General features: G+C 41.3%; 1 protein-coding gene across 4 annotated transcripts in view; it reads right to left on the reverse strand.

Annotated features, from left to right (window-relative positions):
* Window positions 1–17,022, reverse strand: part of LOC120240827 (aminopeptidase O (putative)) — a 343,553-nt gene that overhangs the window by 286,954 nt on the left and 39,577 nt on the right. For all 4 annotated transcript variants that reach the window (XM_039245665.1, XM_039245663.1, XM_039245664.1 and 1 more), the window contains exon 3: window positions 4,952–5,118. In XM_039245665.1, coding sequence (XP_039101596.1) covers window positions 4,952–5,118 — 167 coding nt within the window. The remainder of the gene's footprint in view (window positions 1–4,951; window positions 5,119–17,022) is intronic.

Below are 17,022 nucleotides of genomic sequence, written 5' to 3' on the forward strand. Positions count from 1 at the left end.
GTTCTAAGGACTCAGAGGAAGAACAAGCCTTGGAAGTCCATTTACTAGACCCAAAAACGAGTTTAGCAAACTGGCATTCCCATTATGATACAAGATATAACTTCTATGAAAAAATAGTAAAATACCATGAGAAGACAACAGGCTGAGACAGTGTAACAGAGTGAGATCAAAAGACAACAAAGTAATGAAATAAAAAAGATGAGGAAGGACTGCAAGAAACTGTTACAGTAACAACTTGATCGGTATTGGAATTACTACAGGAACAAAATGTCTCTGTGGAAAAGGAGTGCCACAGACTACCAGTAAAAACTGAAAAATCAAGCCATACAGACTGGCAGAATATATCTGTAATACATACATCTGACAGAAGGATTATATCTAGAGTATATAAAGTATTATTACAATCTAATATAAAAACAACCAAAAACCCACATTTAATAAATGTGTGACTTGAAGAGATTTTTTTTTAAAGAAAGACATAAGAATGTACAATAAGTACATGAAAAGTTGCTCATCATCATTAACCTTCAGAGAAATCGAATTAAAACCCCAAGGAGAGAGTGTTTTACAATCAGCTGGAGGGCTAAAGTTAAAAGGACTGACAATGCCACGTGTTTGCAAGGATGTGCAGGAACTGGACTCGCACACATTGCTGGTAGAATAGAAGATGATTCAGTCACTTTGTAACTAGTCTGGCAGATACTTACAGGGTTAAAATATACATATATGACCCAACAATTCCACTCCTGGGAATTTACTCAAAATAAAAACCTATAATGACAAAAAGACTTCTACGTGAATGTCCACAGCATATTTTTTGTTGATGGTCAAAAACAATTCAAATGTCCCTCGACAGGTGGGCAGATTAAAAAAAAAAATGCAGTTCATTCATATAATGGGTGACTACTCATCAATTACTTTATAAAAAAAAAAATGTTCTAAGTAAACTCTATGCCTGACACGGGGCTCAAACTCACGACCTTGAGATTAGAGTCATATGCTCCACCAACTGAGCCAGCCAGGCACCCCATCGCTTTCCTTCAAAGAGTAAACTATGACACCGGACAACAATACTGATGCAACTCACAAACATGCAGACCAGAAGCAGCCCAACAGGAAAGAGTACACACAGAGTAAGTCCATTTCCATGAATCCACAGGAAAGGCAGAGATATGGAAATCAGAGCAGTGGGAGACTAGCGTGCGGTTGAGGAAAAATGACATAAGGAGAGATGGCAAAGGCACAGGGAATTTCCAGGGGAAGAGAAATAGTCCACATCTTCATAGGGGTGCTGATTAATTATACAGGTGTATATATTTGTCAAACCTCATGAACAAGGCTTAAATAAACAAGATACAATACAAAAACAAAATACAACGATAATATCAGTCCCAAACCACAAACTGTATTAACTAAAACTGGGGATTGTGGATGAGGGAAGAGGAGAGAAGTAAATGTGCAATAAATTTATTATTTGCCAAAAAGTGAAGTCAAAAGCTATCAGTTAACTACATTGTGAAACATGCATTTACAGAATACCCCATAGTCATAAAAATAATGAGGAAGCTCTTTATTATGTTCAGATATAAAAATTAGCTATAAGACAAATTTATTCTAGAGGAGAAAGCACAATACAAAAATGTGTATAGCATGTTATGATTTGTGCAACAGAAAAGGAAAAACTATAGCATACACAAAAGAAATTGGTCACCTTGATTACCTTGGGGGACAATTACTGGGTAGCTGGAAATTAGAAGCAAAGAGGCAATTTTATTGCAATTTACTTGTCCTTTGTTCATTTGTTTAAACAATTTTTAAATTTTGTTAACATTTATTTATTTTTGAGAGAGAGAGAGAGAAACACTGAGGGGGGGGCAGAGAGAAAGGGAGACACAGAATCTGAAGCAGGCTCCATTCCCACATGGTGCTCGAACTCATAAACCGAGAGACTATGACCTGAGCTGAAGTAGGACACTTAACCAAATGAGCCACCCAGGCGCTCCTGTCCTTTGTTCATTTGTAAATGAGCCACATAAATGTGACCAATTTTTAAAAATAAAATTTTAACTTTTATTATTTTTAAATGTTTATTTATTTTCGAGAAAGAACATGAGCTGCGAAGGGGCAGGGAAAGAGGGGGACAGAGGATCAGAAGCAGGCTCTGTGCAGACAGCACAGAGCCTGACACAGGGCTTGAACTCACAAACCGTGAGATGGTGACTTGAGCTAAAGCCGGACACTCAACCGAATGAGCCAGCCAGGTGCCTCAAAAATAAAATTTTTATATGTATTGTTTGTTTTGTTTTGTCTTGACTATGGAAATCAAGTAAACAGTCACTGAAGCCTCCAGCACATGCATAAAACTAGTTTCTGATACAAGAGATTTCACAAATCAAAAGATAACACTTGTCATGATGAGCAGTGAGTAATGCATAGAATTACTGAATCAATAGACTTTATACCTGAAAATAATATAACACTGTATGTTAACTATACTGGAGTTAAAAAAAAATAAACTTAATTTTAAAAAAAGGAGAGGGCATCTGGATGCTCAGTCCATTGAGCATCCAACTTCAGATCAGGTCATGATCTCATGGTTCGTGAGTTTGAGTCCCACGTGGGGCTCTGTGCTGACAGCTCAAAGCCTGGAACCGGCTTCAGATTCTCTCTCTCTCTCTCTCTGCCCCTCCCTGCCTCTCTCTTTCTCTCACTCCCTTTCTCTCTCAAAAATAAATATTAAAAAAATTCTTTTAAGGAGATACTATAAGTCAGCAAAAATCTAATAAATGATCTTGGAGCAACTGGTTTCCTATTCGGGGAAAAAGAGTTTAGTTCTCATTTCAGACCGCTGACCAGAATAAACTGTCAGCAGATAAAATTACAAAAATTAAACTAAAATTTAAGTAAAAATATTAGAACAAAACAGGTGAATCTCAGAGCAACAAGACTTTCTAAGAGAAACTTGACAGATTTCACTACATAAAAATTAAAATCTCCTATAGGTCAAAAAAATTATATGAAATTAAAAGGCATATTATAAACTGGGAAAAATACTTCCCACAAATATCATAAGAGATTAATATCTTTATTTTATTATTTTATACAGGAGATGAGCTTACAGGTTTGTTTAATGTAAGTTTTATGTGAAGAAGGGAGCCCCATAAGGAAACAAAGGCCCAAAGTAACCCTTAGCCAGTGTATTTCTGTGCTACATTTGAAGAAGAGTGGACAGTCAACTCAGGAACAGCGAGAGGGAAGAGATACATAGGAGAAGGCATATGGGAAGCGGCACAGAGCATGCCTTCGCCCTGCATCTTCACATTTACCAACCTGGAGGCTCCAATATCTTTATTTTTTTAAAGACCCAATCATATTAAAAGATGAAACACACTTTTGAAAGCTTCACTAAGGCTTACTTATTGGAATAAAAATGGGTAAAAGGAAGTGAATAGTTAATTAATGAAAATGATTAAGAAACCTACAAGGACATTTGGAACCTCACTGATAATCGAGGGGATCCAATTAAATAGATACTTTCTCTTGCCTATCAGACAGGTGAAGCTCCACGTTAACCTCGGAGCCAGTGATGGGTATGGAAATTGGTGCAACCTTTCTGGAAAATAACTTGAGATGTGTACCGACAACCTTAAACACATTCAAAACTTTTGACTCCATAGTTCTCATTTTATACACACTATCTCCTCAGGAATTTAATGCAACTTTATTCATAATAGGAAAAAAGCACTGGAAATAATAAAAATGCCTGAAAATATGGAAACGTTAAATAAAATCTGATATACAACAAAATTATTATGCAGACATTAAAATCATATTTTTTGAAAAATACTTAGTAGCCTGAAAAGAATTCACGATATAGAACAAATGAAAAAAGTGGAATATAAAACTCTTAAATGCTATGATGACAATTTTGAAATAACACATATCATACATACTGATTTCAAACACTGGAGGGAAACACAGCAAAATGTTAGCGACCATTTTCTCTAAAGTTATTTTGTATTACTTCTGCTCTTCTATACATGTTGAAGTTTCTATAATAAGTACATGGGAGGAAACACCATATTTTACATAAAGAAATAATACAATTACAGGGGCGCCTGGGTGGCTTAGTCGGTTTAGTGTCCGACTTTCACTTAGGTCATGATCTCACGGTTCGTGGGTTCGAGCCCCGCGTCAGGCTCTGTGTTGACTGCCATCTCAGAGCCTGGAGCCTGTTTCAGTCTGTGACTCCCTCTCTCTCTGACCCTCCCCTGCTCACGCTGTCTCTCTCTCTCCTAGAAATAAATAAAACATTTAAAAAAATAAACTTAAAAAAAAAAAGAAATAATACAATTATAAAAATTTTCCCTGGCGTCAACACACTCTGGATCTCAACTGAAAATGTTAGTTACTGCAACAGGCAAGTGACTCTCAGACAAAACCTTGATGCATTAGCACTTCCCTTCCATCTTTCTTACACACCTTTGGTGCAGAATGAAGTCCACAGTGTGTGGAACAGACGCCTGAGCAGGACACCTCCCGTGGGCCAGCCAACAGTCCTCTTGCTCGGTGGAATGAATAAGCTGGTGTAGGTTCTGCGACTGAACTGCAGACACCCCAACTGTAATGGTGTTTCCACGACATACTTGCCTGCCCAAAAGTCTTCAGCCAAGACCACCCACTTATGGCCCATAAACCACCAGGTGAAAGCAACTGCTAAAATAATCTAGGAATTGATAACTCTGGCATGAGGAGCCCCCCATGCTATGTCGAGACTCCCAAATGCCCCTCCCCATACCCTGCTGTTTTCTCTGGCAAAATGTTTTTCGTATGTTCATTCCAACCCAACTAATAAAGGAGCTCTTTAAAGTTGAGGAAAACATTGCATATTGGATTCCTGGGTCTAGCATGTGTGCAATACAGAAAGAAGCACAGAACACATGTACGGTACCTTCCCGAAGCTGTGTTGGCTTGGCAGAATTTTCCCCACTCATTAAAACAACAAAAGATGCAGCTGCTCGAACTGTAGCCTGCCATGTTGACATGGCAACGGGTGGCTCCTGGCATGGAAAAAGGGCCCTGTTGTTTATGGGAGATCCCATAGTATAAACACATGGCCTGCATAAGAAAGACAAAGAAACAAAAGGGGAGAATCTTTAAATGACTTGCCACTTTTCTCACCACCACAGTAGTGAAGGTTAAGTTGAGCTTTCTAAAGAGAAAACATTTGAGGCTGTGTAGCTGACTGGTTTCAAAGCATTTTGAACCGAAACTGCCAGGGGCAGGCTATGTGAATAGCTGGGTAGTAACTTCTCCCAAATGAATTACTTAAATATGTAAAGAGAGTTTTTTTAAAGGAAAAATATATTTTTGGACAAAGTTTTAAATACTATTCTGCCAATTTAAAATTTATATTACTCTTGCCCCTCCCCTTAGGCCCTTATGCCTTCAAAAGAAGAAAAAACGGTTTAGAGACATTCTTACAAACCTTTTGGAAAACATTCTGGAAAAGAAAATATGTTTGGAGATCACTGAGATATTAATGTTTGGAAAAACAAGCTGGTGGTCTCAAATCCAGTTGCTGGCGGGCAGATATCCCCAATCTTGGAAACCACCATCTCGAATGGAACCCTTGTGGGAATCCTTGTGTGGAGGCCAAGAACAGGGGTTGGCATCTAAACAGGACTGTAGGTCACAACAACCAGACTGTGATGGGAAGGCCAAATGTAGAGTCATTAGGAAACCAAATAATATGACGTTTGGGCTTGTTCTGCTACAATTAAAAATTACAAACCCACCCATACCGAGAACAATCCTTTCCATGATTAAATCAGAGAACAGGGATGGAAAAGATCTAAGAGATCAAAGGCATCCATTCTTTTGACAGCCAGATTTGAAGGTACAAGACTGACCCTCAGGAACATGTCTTAAGCAAATGTCTTCACTTTTTTGCTTTTCAGGAATTATGACAAACATGATGTAGTTTTAATCAGCTTGATTTATAAGGGAAAGGAATAGAACAGGGCACTAACTCTCTTGGGTACACTGGTTTTCCTTTTTCACTAACATCATTATGACTGAACATTTATTGTGTTCCTATAACGTGAGGGAACACATAGAATGGTGGTCCTAATCCATCATTTGGGGCCCAGTAAGGAAAGGACACACCAGTCTAGATTTTAACAAACAGAGATAATTTAACATAGGCAACTGGTTATACAATGACAGAAAAGCTGAGAAGTCAAAGATGGGAAAGTGAGGCAACCCAGGGATTAGCCACAGTGGTAAAATAGCCATGAATCTTCAGGCTAAAGGGGCAGGTGTTACTGGGAATTACTGGGTTGCAGCACCAGAGGTCATCTGGCAGAAGCCAGAGGCACAGTGCGGACTGTCCAATGGTGCTGGGACCAGGGGAGTCTCAGTCACTGCTGGTGATGTCAAAGGAAGCAGGGAGGAAGGAAGAAATACCTTGTTTCTCACCAACTCCTGCTCTCAAACCATAGGCCAAATCTAGTAGGAAGCAGGAGACAAGGCAGCCTGGGAAATGAGGTTCCTTGTCATCCAGGGATCACAAGGAGGGCAGAAACTGGACATCAGAGCAAACGATGAGCTACAGCCTACCTACCCTAGCAGCATATAGGCCAGTGTGCTCGAACGTCCAACACGAAGCAGGGAAAGATGAGAAACAGAGAAGCCTATGGTCCTGGCCAACTTATCAAATGGCTATGAGAAAGTCCCTTCACCTCTCCAAGTCACAAGTCAAGTGAAGATGGAGGACAGAGAGCTGACCTCTATTCTGGGCCATAAACCTTTGATTCTTTTTTTTTTTTTTTAATGTTTTTTTTTTTTAATTTATTTCTGAGAGAGAGAGAGACTGTGTGAACAGGGGAGGGTCAGAGAGAGAGGGAGACACAGAATCTGAAGCAGGCTCTAGGCTCTGAGCTAGCTGTCAGCACACAGCCCGATGCAGGGCGTGAACCCATTAACCTTGAGATCATGACCTGAGCCGAAGTTGGACGCTTAACCAACTGAGCCACCCAGGCGCCCCCATAAACCTATGATTCTGATTCCAAGTTTATAAATCTAAGAACAAAGGTAAATTTTCATTAGACGGCCCAGAATCTCCCACCAATGAGTTCTGAACTCCCAACTTGGCCTCCTTAGTCAGTTGACTTAATCTTGGTTAACCATCTAGCCTTAGGCTGTTGAAAAACCTAGTAAGGCTCTCCTAGCTTCCTCCCAGGTGGGACTGGTAGTGGTGGGTGCATGGTGGGAGAGGCGCTGTAGCAGCTCAAGTAGCTCAGGGAGTTGGGGTTCAAGGTATGCCTACTTCTGAAAATTCTATTAACTGTTTTGCTTTTTCCCCCAAAAGTCCATCTTATAGGAGGGTCTCAAGGGAAAAAAGTATCATCAGTGGAAATGGGGTGTATTCCCACCAACCAAATAGCAGGTATAAACCCGTTTCCTCTGACAATGGCAGACATTGAGATTCAAGGCTTTATTCCTCACTGAAGCATAATGGATCCCACAACTTTTCTCAGGTCAAGAGCTCTAGGAAGCCACTTCCGATATAAGTAGACTTGTGGAGTTAAACCTATTTGTGATATTTACAAGGAAGTGATGGACCCTTGCCTGGAGATTTCCTAAGACTTTCTCTGCCTCATGCAAAGGGGGAGCTGACTTCATCTTATGGTTTTAAGTCCTAGGTGCTTAGGTCAAGTCTGAAAGCACCTGTGATCTCTTGCTCTTGTGCTCAGCACCTGGTTTCTGTAGGGTGACTCCAGTGTTACAGGTCCTCCCCAAAAGGCTGGCTTGCCAAGAGGTATGCTCTCCTTCTCCCTATAAGGTTGGGCTGGAGCACATTATTATGTATTCCACCTGTGCCCATAGGTATGTGGTCCCCAAGGCTTCCTCCATCAGCCTCCATACCTCTTCCCTGAAGAAACAGATTTCAGATGCTGTCATAACTGAGAAACAGTGCAGAGGAAGAATCAGAAGGTCTTAATGATCTACTGAAGAAGGGAAGGAAAGCTGCTCTGAGGTAGCTGCTTACAAGCTGGCCCCTAATAACCTCTGCCTCTTGGTATTAATACCCTTATGGAGTCCCTTCCCACATTGTGGCAGGGTTTGTCCATGCAACCAATAGGATATGGCAGAATAGATGTCATTTCTGAGATTAGAGAATTTAAAAATCTGTGGCTTTCATTTTAGGGCCTCTCTCTCTCTCTCTCTCTCTCTCTCTCTCTCTCCCCCTCTTGTCACCTCTTCCTGCCCCCCCCACCCCCCATCACTGTCACTTGCTCTGGGAGGAACCCAGCTGCCATTCCAGACAGTACTCATGCAGCCTATGGAGGGGGCCATGTGCTAGAAACAGAGACCTCTGGTGTATAATCAGGGAGGACCTAAGGCCTGTCAACAACCATGCAAATGACTTTGGAGGAGAATCATCCAGCTGAGATGCCTGTGGCCCTGACAGATTGCTGACTGCAACCTTATAAGAGATGCTGAGCCAGAACCACCTGGTTAAGCTGCTCCTGGATTCTTAACCCTCAGAAACCCTGTGAGATAATAAATGTTTGTTCTTTTAAGCTGTTAAGTTTGGGGTAATTTGTTATGCAGCCATAGATAAGAGAATTTTCTCAGGTTTCTGGCTCGGGTGATAAGATGGATTGTGAGGCTATTAAGCAAGAAAGGAAACTCAAGACGACAAGCAAGGTCACAGGAAGGAGAGTTGCTATTTGCCTGTACAAGGCTTCACACCCTGTGGCAGAGGACACTTGTATGGGCACAGAGATCATGATTTTCTAACTACAAACAGTACTGTGCTCAGCAATGGGACTGAGTGTTAGAAATCAGACCGATCGCGGCGCCTGGGTGGCTTAGTCGGTTAAGCGTCCAACTTTCGCTTAGGTCATGATCTCGCGGTTCGTGGGTTCGAGCCCCGCGTCGGGCTCTGTGCTGACTGCCAGCTCAGAGCCTGGAGCCTGTTTCAGAGTCTGTATCTCCCTCTCTCTCTGACCCTCCCCTGCTCACGCTCTCTCTCTCTCTCTCTCCTAGAAATAAATAAAAACATTAAAAAATAATAATAAATAAAAAATAAAAGAAAAAAAGAAAAAAAAGAAATCAGACCGATCTTAGAAAACTGAGGAATGATGGGTTTATGAACTGAGTACTGATGCTGCCGGCAGATTTGAGTCTGGGTACCACCCACAAATCAGTGAGTGTGTTGGGGAGGAAATCCTTCCGTTGGCTGGATTTTTAAAAAGCCTTATCACCGTCCTTTCCTCTCCTGTTCTCTATTATTTCCCCTCTAAATGGTCTAGTTCTAGGTATTTCATTCTAGAGTTCTGTCCTGACCTCCCTGTAATCCTCTTGAAGGCTCTTCCAGTCCTATTGTCCCTGGATTTCCAGACTCTCCCACCAAGGGGATTAGCTACCCAGCCAGGCCCCCGGAAAGTTCTTGCCTCCCATCCCCCACTGTCCTCACAATTCTCTTCTGCAACCTTCTCTTTACATGGTGGAGCATCCTTGCTACTAGAATCTATGTGTTTTAGGGGCACCTGCGTGGCTCAGGCAGTCGAGCGTCCAGCTTCAGCTCGTGTCATGACCTCACAGTTTGTGGGATCGAGCCCCAAGTTGGGCTCTGCACTCACAGCACAGAGCCTGCTTGGGATTCCGTGTCTCCCTCTCTCTCTGCCCCTTCCCTGCTCTTGCTCTCGCTCGTTCTCTCTCTCTCAAAAATAAGCATTAAAAAAAATTTTTTTTAATCTATGTGTTTTCTCTCTAACTTTCTGTAGAGGCCACTTTTAGGCAACAGGCTTGAGCAATGGAATGTAGCAGAAGGCAAAAGGACCCACAGCAACCACCTGGCTAAATACAAACAGGCCCACCAGGCGAAAAACCTCAAAATATCCACAGGCCCTAACTGATGTATGGGCTACTTACAACCAGGAACAGGTACCCAAAAAAGGGAAAATTCCATATGTCTCCATACCTCTCACTTTCCCCCTTAAAATACAACCCCCACCCACAGCCTTGATGCAGAGAGTCTCTCCTCTGCTGTCCTGCCTTCGGCTCCCTTGCAGTGTATTCAATAAACTTCTATCTCCTTTGTTCTGCCTTAGGTGAATTCTTTCACTGCCCATGCCACCTGCCCTCACCAGTCGAGACACCCCACATTTGAGGACCCCTCCATCTGACTGGGAGAAACACCACACTTTCCCCTTGGTCTCCAGAGGTGTAACTCTGAAAGTGTAAAAGCCTTATCGATAAATATAGCCACATCTGATAGAAGACTCCAATGTTTTCTTATTGGAATGCTTTCACTAATAGGAAGATAATCACCAAAGAGGGAGGTCCTAGGCAAAATTTCTTGAAAGTGAAGACTATCTTCGTGCTCCCAGGCTCCTCCTTTCTTAGCCTTTTCTTCTTTCTCAGTTGTAGCCTCTCTCCTTCCTTCCCAATATGCCCAAATCAAGCACCAGGGACTTTATTAAGCAATGACCCTTAAAGCTTTTACAACCTGGTATCCTTATATGCATCACATGTCCTAGTGCAAATATCTAATACAATTTAAAGTTAAGTAACCATATTTTAACAGAGATGAAAACTTGAACCTCTGGATAAAACTCTAGTGGTGGAATTTGGGGTATCCAACAGAAAGTGGAGAATGGCTTCACTGAATCATGAAAATCTTACTCCCCACCCGGTGATTCAAAAGTAAAGATGGCTCCCATCATGTACACCTACAAACAAGAACTACAGAGGGCTGATTTCCTGTTCCCCACCCCTGGTGCCCCAAGAGGGGAGGAAAATCTATGTGCATTTATAAACATGCTCTGCAACTATCTGGATGTGTAATCACTGAAATAAATGCAGCTGTGTTTATTCAACATGCACAGCCTTGCACCTCGGCCATGTTGCTAAAACGCTCATGGGACAGATGTGCAGGCGCCAGCCTCCAATGCTTAGAACTTCATTATTTACAGACTGAATAATTCCTTCTAGCACGCATAGGAAAATTCTCCCAGACCAGGGCTCATCCCATATGCCCTGGGATAGACACCCGATGAAAGACTTCCTGAAGAGCTCAGTTAACTGCCTAGGAGTTGTAGGGGTGAGGAGGAGGACACTGAAAATCAGAAAAGAACAGGGTAAAACAGTATGAGAGCAGCCCCATGACTTGCTACCATTAAAGAGCTTCTAAGTTGTGGGGCGCCTGGGTAGCTCAGTTGGTTAGGCATCTGACTTCGGCTCAGGTCATTACCTCATGGTATGTGGATTTGAGCCCTGTGCTGGGCTCCATGCTGACTGCTCAGAGCCTGGAGCCTGCTTCAGATTCTGTGTCTCCCTCTCTCTGCACCTCCCCCCACCTCATGCTCTGATACTCTCTGACTCTCAAAAATAAATAAATGTTAAAAAAAAAAAAAAAAAAAAGAACTTCTAAGTTGAGTAAGAACTTGGCAGAATGGCTACTACTTCAGTTTGACACATGTTTGTGTGTTCGTGGAGTGGTCAAACAAGATGAGACACAATAACTATGCTGCTATGGGCTGAATGTGTCCCCTCAAATTCCTATGTTGAAATCCTAATGCCCAATGTGATTGATGGGATTACAAGTCAGGGCCTTTGGGAGGTGCTTAGGTCACATGAGGACAAGAATCTCATGAATGAGATTGATACCTTTAGCTCCTTAGCCCCTTCCCCCATGTGAGAACACAGCCAGAAATCAGCAGACTGCAACCCAGAAGAGGGCCTTCATCAAAACCTGACCATGCTGGCACCCTGATCTTGGACTTCCAGCCTCCAGAACAGTAAGAAATAAATTTGTGGCATCTTGTTATAGTAACCCAATGGACTATGACCTATGCTTTCTAAGGTAAGAGGTAGGCGAACACTCCCATGCTTGCTCGTTTTCTTAAGGAACCATCTTAGAGATAGAAGAGAAACTTCTAGACAGAAGGAAAACTTGCAGAGGATTGATTCAAACCATATATTTTCTCTTTCTTCATGTGATGACTATATGCATTTGTCTTTTTGCAGTCGGTGTGCAGGGGGTTATTCTTAGTTTAAATAACATTTCAAATTCCACCACTTTCCATAAAATGACCTGTTTTCAGAGACTTGGTACCACCATTCAGTGACTGGGGAGAGGGCTGCTTCAGAAGTGAGCAGGAGGTGATGAGGCTGAAGCTGCCACAGGTGTGGCTTCTTGGGGTGTTTTCCCATGAGATACTGATCTGGTCACTGGAGGCCAGAGGGCCACAGATGTAACAGTCCTGGTGGATCAGATTCTTTCATAAGCTTGCCAGGGTGACAAAGTCTTCAGGCCTCTCCCAATTCCTTACCATCTCTTCCCCTTCTGGCACCTGATCTTTTTTTAAGACTCTATGTTCTCCTTAAAACCAAGTTATAGGCAAGCAACCCTCTTGTTTTCTTGTACCACAAAAACCAAGAGCCAGACTACTAAAATAGGAAATGTCAACTATGACTCATTCTATCCCCCCGACTCTACACACACACACCTTCTTCATTATCTTCTCCTTCATGGCACACTTACTGAAACCAGGATCCATCAATCATACTGGACATGTGGCAGGTGGAAGGATAATGCTACTTTGACTCAGATTTTGTGTACAAAATGAAACTGGACCAAATGGAAGTGACTTTGAGTCAGAAATTCACCACTTTTCAGTACAAGTGTTTTGGGTGCAAAATAGGCAAGTTGTTTATAAAGGAAAAGACAGTATTTCTCATCCAGAAGTCTCATCTGGAGATACTAGGATGAAATCTCTTTTTAACATATGAGAAAATTAAGCTCCAGAGAAGTAAAATGCCTTATGTGAAGTCACACAGCTAATGGGCAGCATGGCTCAGATAAGTCCTCAGGTCTCCTGGCTCTCACTTTCTAGCTTCTTTCTAACAGACTATGGTCTTTGGCTATAGGTCATTGTGATTTGTTATTTTCTGTTGACGTTTGGTTATTTAGGGTTTTTCTGTTTGGTTGGTCATTTGGGTTAACTTGTGTAAATTAAGACAGCCCATCATGGCCTTTTCTCCTGGGATTCCGGGAAACAGAGGAAGATCTAGAATGTCAGCAAGAGGAGAAAGAGGCTAAAGTGGAACGCCTGCAAACATTTTCAAGCTTGGGACTATCATCTCCTCTTACAATGATATCACAGCATTAATGTGCATCTCCGCTTTAGGCCTCATGAATTTTGTACTGGTTTCTTGAAGCAAGCAAGAAAAAAAGGGAATAACTGTAGAAATGTTCCTTTTAGACCTGAACTCTCTTCCAAAAGACCTTCCGCTCACTTCTCTTAAATCTTTCCTTTATAGTGAGATATTAAACAACGAAACTACTTTAGTGCGGGGGTGGGGGGGGGAACATGTTTTAACATCTGGTTTTGATATCAAACTAAAAATACTCCAGAAGTCTACATCTTCCTTGGTCCAATAGCTAAATAATAAACATAATAGAAAAAAATTATTCTCTTTAGTATCTTGCCAACTTCATTCTGGTCTTGTCTAAAACAACATCATCATGATGTAAGGAATTAAAACTTTTTATATTACAGTGTATTTTCCTAATCAATTTCCTTATCTTTAACAATAATACAAGTAAGTGAGGTTTAAAAATAAATTTCCTATATTTAACTGAATTTCCACTCAACTCATGTTCAGTGATGTCATCAGCTTAAAACCAGATTATCTGCACCACTTGGCTGGTTCCACAACTATTATAATGATCCTAAGGGAAAAGGGAATAGGTTACCAGAGAGAATGCTTTGGTTTTAAATAAACTTTTATTCAGTGGAAAAGAAAAGTAAATGGAAACATACATAAACTTTGAATTAAAGATTTCCATTTCTTTTTTTTCCTTAAATTTATTTATTTTGAGACACAGAGAGTGCAGTGGGGGAGGGACAGAGAAAGAGGGAAAATCTCAAGCAGGCTCCACACTATCAGCAAAGAGCCCATGTGGGGCTTGAACTCAAGAAATTGTGAGATCATGACCTGAGCTGAAATCAGGAGTCAGATGCTTAACCGAAAGAGCCACCTAGGCACCCCTTCTTTTTTTAAAAAATTTTTTTTCTTTTTGAGAGAGAGCATGCTTGCACTGTAGTGGGGCGGGGGTGGGGGGGAGGTCAGATGTATTGGGGGTGGAGAAAGAGAGAGAGAGAGAGAGAGAGAGAGAGAGAATCTTAAGCAGACTCAGGGCTTGACCTCACAACCATTAGATCATGACCTGAGCTGAAATCAAGAGTCTGACAACCAACTGATCCACTCAGGCGCCCCTAAAGATTTTCATTTCTAAAAGTTTTTTCTTAGGTACTAAGAATCTAGAACCAAAGAGATATTAAATCCTTTTCCTTCCCAAATTAACGACTCCTTAACACATTCTTAACTCGGTCCCTGTTCTCAAATAGTTCTTCAAAATATTTTTAGAGGGCACCCACACTCACACTACACAAAGTAAAGAGGGTTTTCAGGGAAGCGTGTTGTATCGGATTGTTATGTACATGTTTGTTTCGGCAGTCCTTTTTTTTTCTTGGAAAATGTTAGTATTTATTTATTTTTGAGAGACAGAATGCAGATGGGGAAGGAAAAGAGAGGGAGAGACACATAATCCAAAGCAGACTCCAAGCTCTGAGCTTGGAGCTCCACAGCTTGGAGCTGTCAGCACAGAGCCTGACATGGGGCTTGAACCCACAAACCATGAGATCGTGACCTGAGTCCAAGTCAGATGCTTAACTGACGGAGCCACCCAGGTGCCCCTCAGCAGTCCTTTTTAAATGTCATCCGTAAAGACTGAGGTGAGAAAGAGCATTCCAGTTCAAGAACTTCCATAATCCCACAATGGTTAAACCAAGGTAGGAAACTGTAGCTATCATACTACCAGATATCCCACTTTATTTTTTTTTTAATTTTCTTTAACGTGTATTCATTTTTGAGAGAGACAGAGCGCGAGTGACCGAGCATGGGTGGGGGGAGGATAGAGAGAGAGACACAGAATCTGAAGCAGGCTCCAGGCTATGAGCTGTCAGCAGAAAGCCTGATGTGGAACTCAAACTCACGAACCATGAGATCATGACCTGAGCTGAAGACGTTAATCGACGAAGCCACACAAGCACCCCCAGATATCTCACTTTAGAACTAGAATAATAACGGGGAAAAAGAAATTACTGACAATTATTGGAAGAAATACTCTATTATAGCTTCAAATATATTTTCAGTTCCCCAGAAAACATGGTCACTTGATAAAAATGAAAGATAATGACTGCTTTCAAAATTTGAGGTTTATTTGTTTTAATAAACATTATTTTAGATCAGGTTTAGATTTATTTTTAAAAGTGCAAAGATAATACACAGATTTCCCATTTACCCCCTACTCACTTTTATTAACATCTTCCATTAGCATATTTGTCACAACTGATAAACCAATATTGATACGTTATTAACTAAAGTCTATATTTTATTCAGATTTCCTTGGTTCTCCCTAATGTCCTTTTTCTGTTCCAGTATACACTATCTTTATCTCCTTCTTGTCTCCTTTGGCTTCTCTTGACTGTGACAGTTTCTTAAGGTGTTCTTTGTTTATGTTGGCCTTGAGAGTTTTGAGGAGTACTGGTCAGGTATTTTTTGAATGTCCCTCAACTGGGATTTATCTGATGTTTTTCTCTTGGTTACACTGGGGTGATGGGTTTGGGGGGAGGACAATCAGAAAGATGTCATTTAATCACATCATACCAAAGGTACACACTATCAACATGACTCATCACTTTGACATTAATTTTGACCTCCTCACTGAGGGGTCTTATTTGTCAGGTTTTTCTAATGTAAAGTTACTCATTTTTCTTAGTCTATACATAGTAAGGGGTAAGGAGTTATGTTCCATCTCCTTGAGGATACAGTATCTACATAAGTTGGACAACTTCTATACCTTAGATTTGTCTGTTCTCCTCCATTTGTTTATTCAAATGTTTATGTCAATGTGAACTCATGAATGTTTATCTTATACTTTAGGTCACCATCCAAAACTATTTTGCATTGCTGCTCAGCTTTGGCCAGTAGGAGTTCTTTCAGATAGTTCCTTGGACCTTGGGCATACACCCGCAATTGCAGGCTACTGTTGCTGCTGTTTGAGCACTTCCTTATTTTCTGGCACTATAAGACATCCCAGGCCCATCTTGACTATTTCCTCCAGCCCTAGCCATTCCTCCAAAAAGCCCTGGTTTCCTTACTGGAGAATGGTAAAAACCAAGATCCAGGCACTGTGCTTCTAGACCCTCTTGGCTGACAAGCAAGGAAATTTATGCTTGCATGCTAACCCTTGGAAAACACCTATTTATAATTACAGTATTTCTATATATAATCACCCATATCCATCTTAAGCCAAACATAAGTTTATAATGATGTCTCCAATTCTAATCTATCACCACATAGATCATTCTAGTGACCTCCCCTTACTCTTACAACCTCCCACTTCACATACTTGACTTAATTGCTCAATTCCAGTAGACATGTATAGTGGTCCTGGACTTGTTAACCTGTACCCCCATGGGAAATACCTTAATCAACTACAGCACAGTATTGAGGTGCAGTGCCTCTTGCCTTTAGTCTTAAAGATTCCGCTAGTTTCCAAAATGACTGGTTAGCACCTTCTCCCCCAACTCCCGTCAGTGAGGTTGTTTCATACATTTTTAATACAGTTAGGCTGTCTGGTGACAATTTGCATTCCATCCTGGGATCCTCTGATCTCCTAAATGATTATTTATTTATATATTACCAAACTAAATAATTTAAGTTTTATTTTCAACATGGGGCAGGGGAAGGGTGGCAAGGGGAGAAGCTACTGATGGAACTCGAAAGAGAAGGTAACAATTTAGAGATTTTCTTAAGTTTTGGTCTAATATCTGCTTAAAAATAGAAATTTATTGGGGCGCTTGAGTGGCTCAGTCAAGTAAGTGTCCAACTTCAGCTCAGGTCACGATCTCACGGTTCATGGGTTCAAGCCCCGTG

This window comes from Hyaena hyaena, unplaced genomic scaffold (assembly GCF_003009895.1).
Source record: "Hyaena hyaena isolate Hyena2069 unplaced genomic scaffold, ASM300989v1 scaffold_269, whole genome shotgun sequence".
NCBI lineage: Eukaryota > Metazoa > Chordata > Mammalia > Carnivora > Hyaenidae > Hyaena > Hyaena hyaena.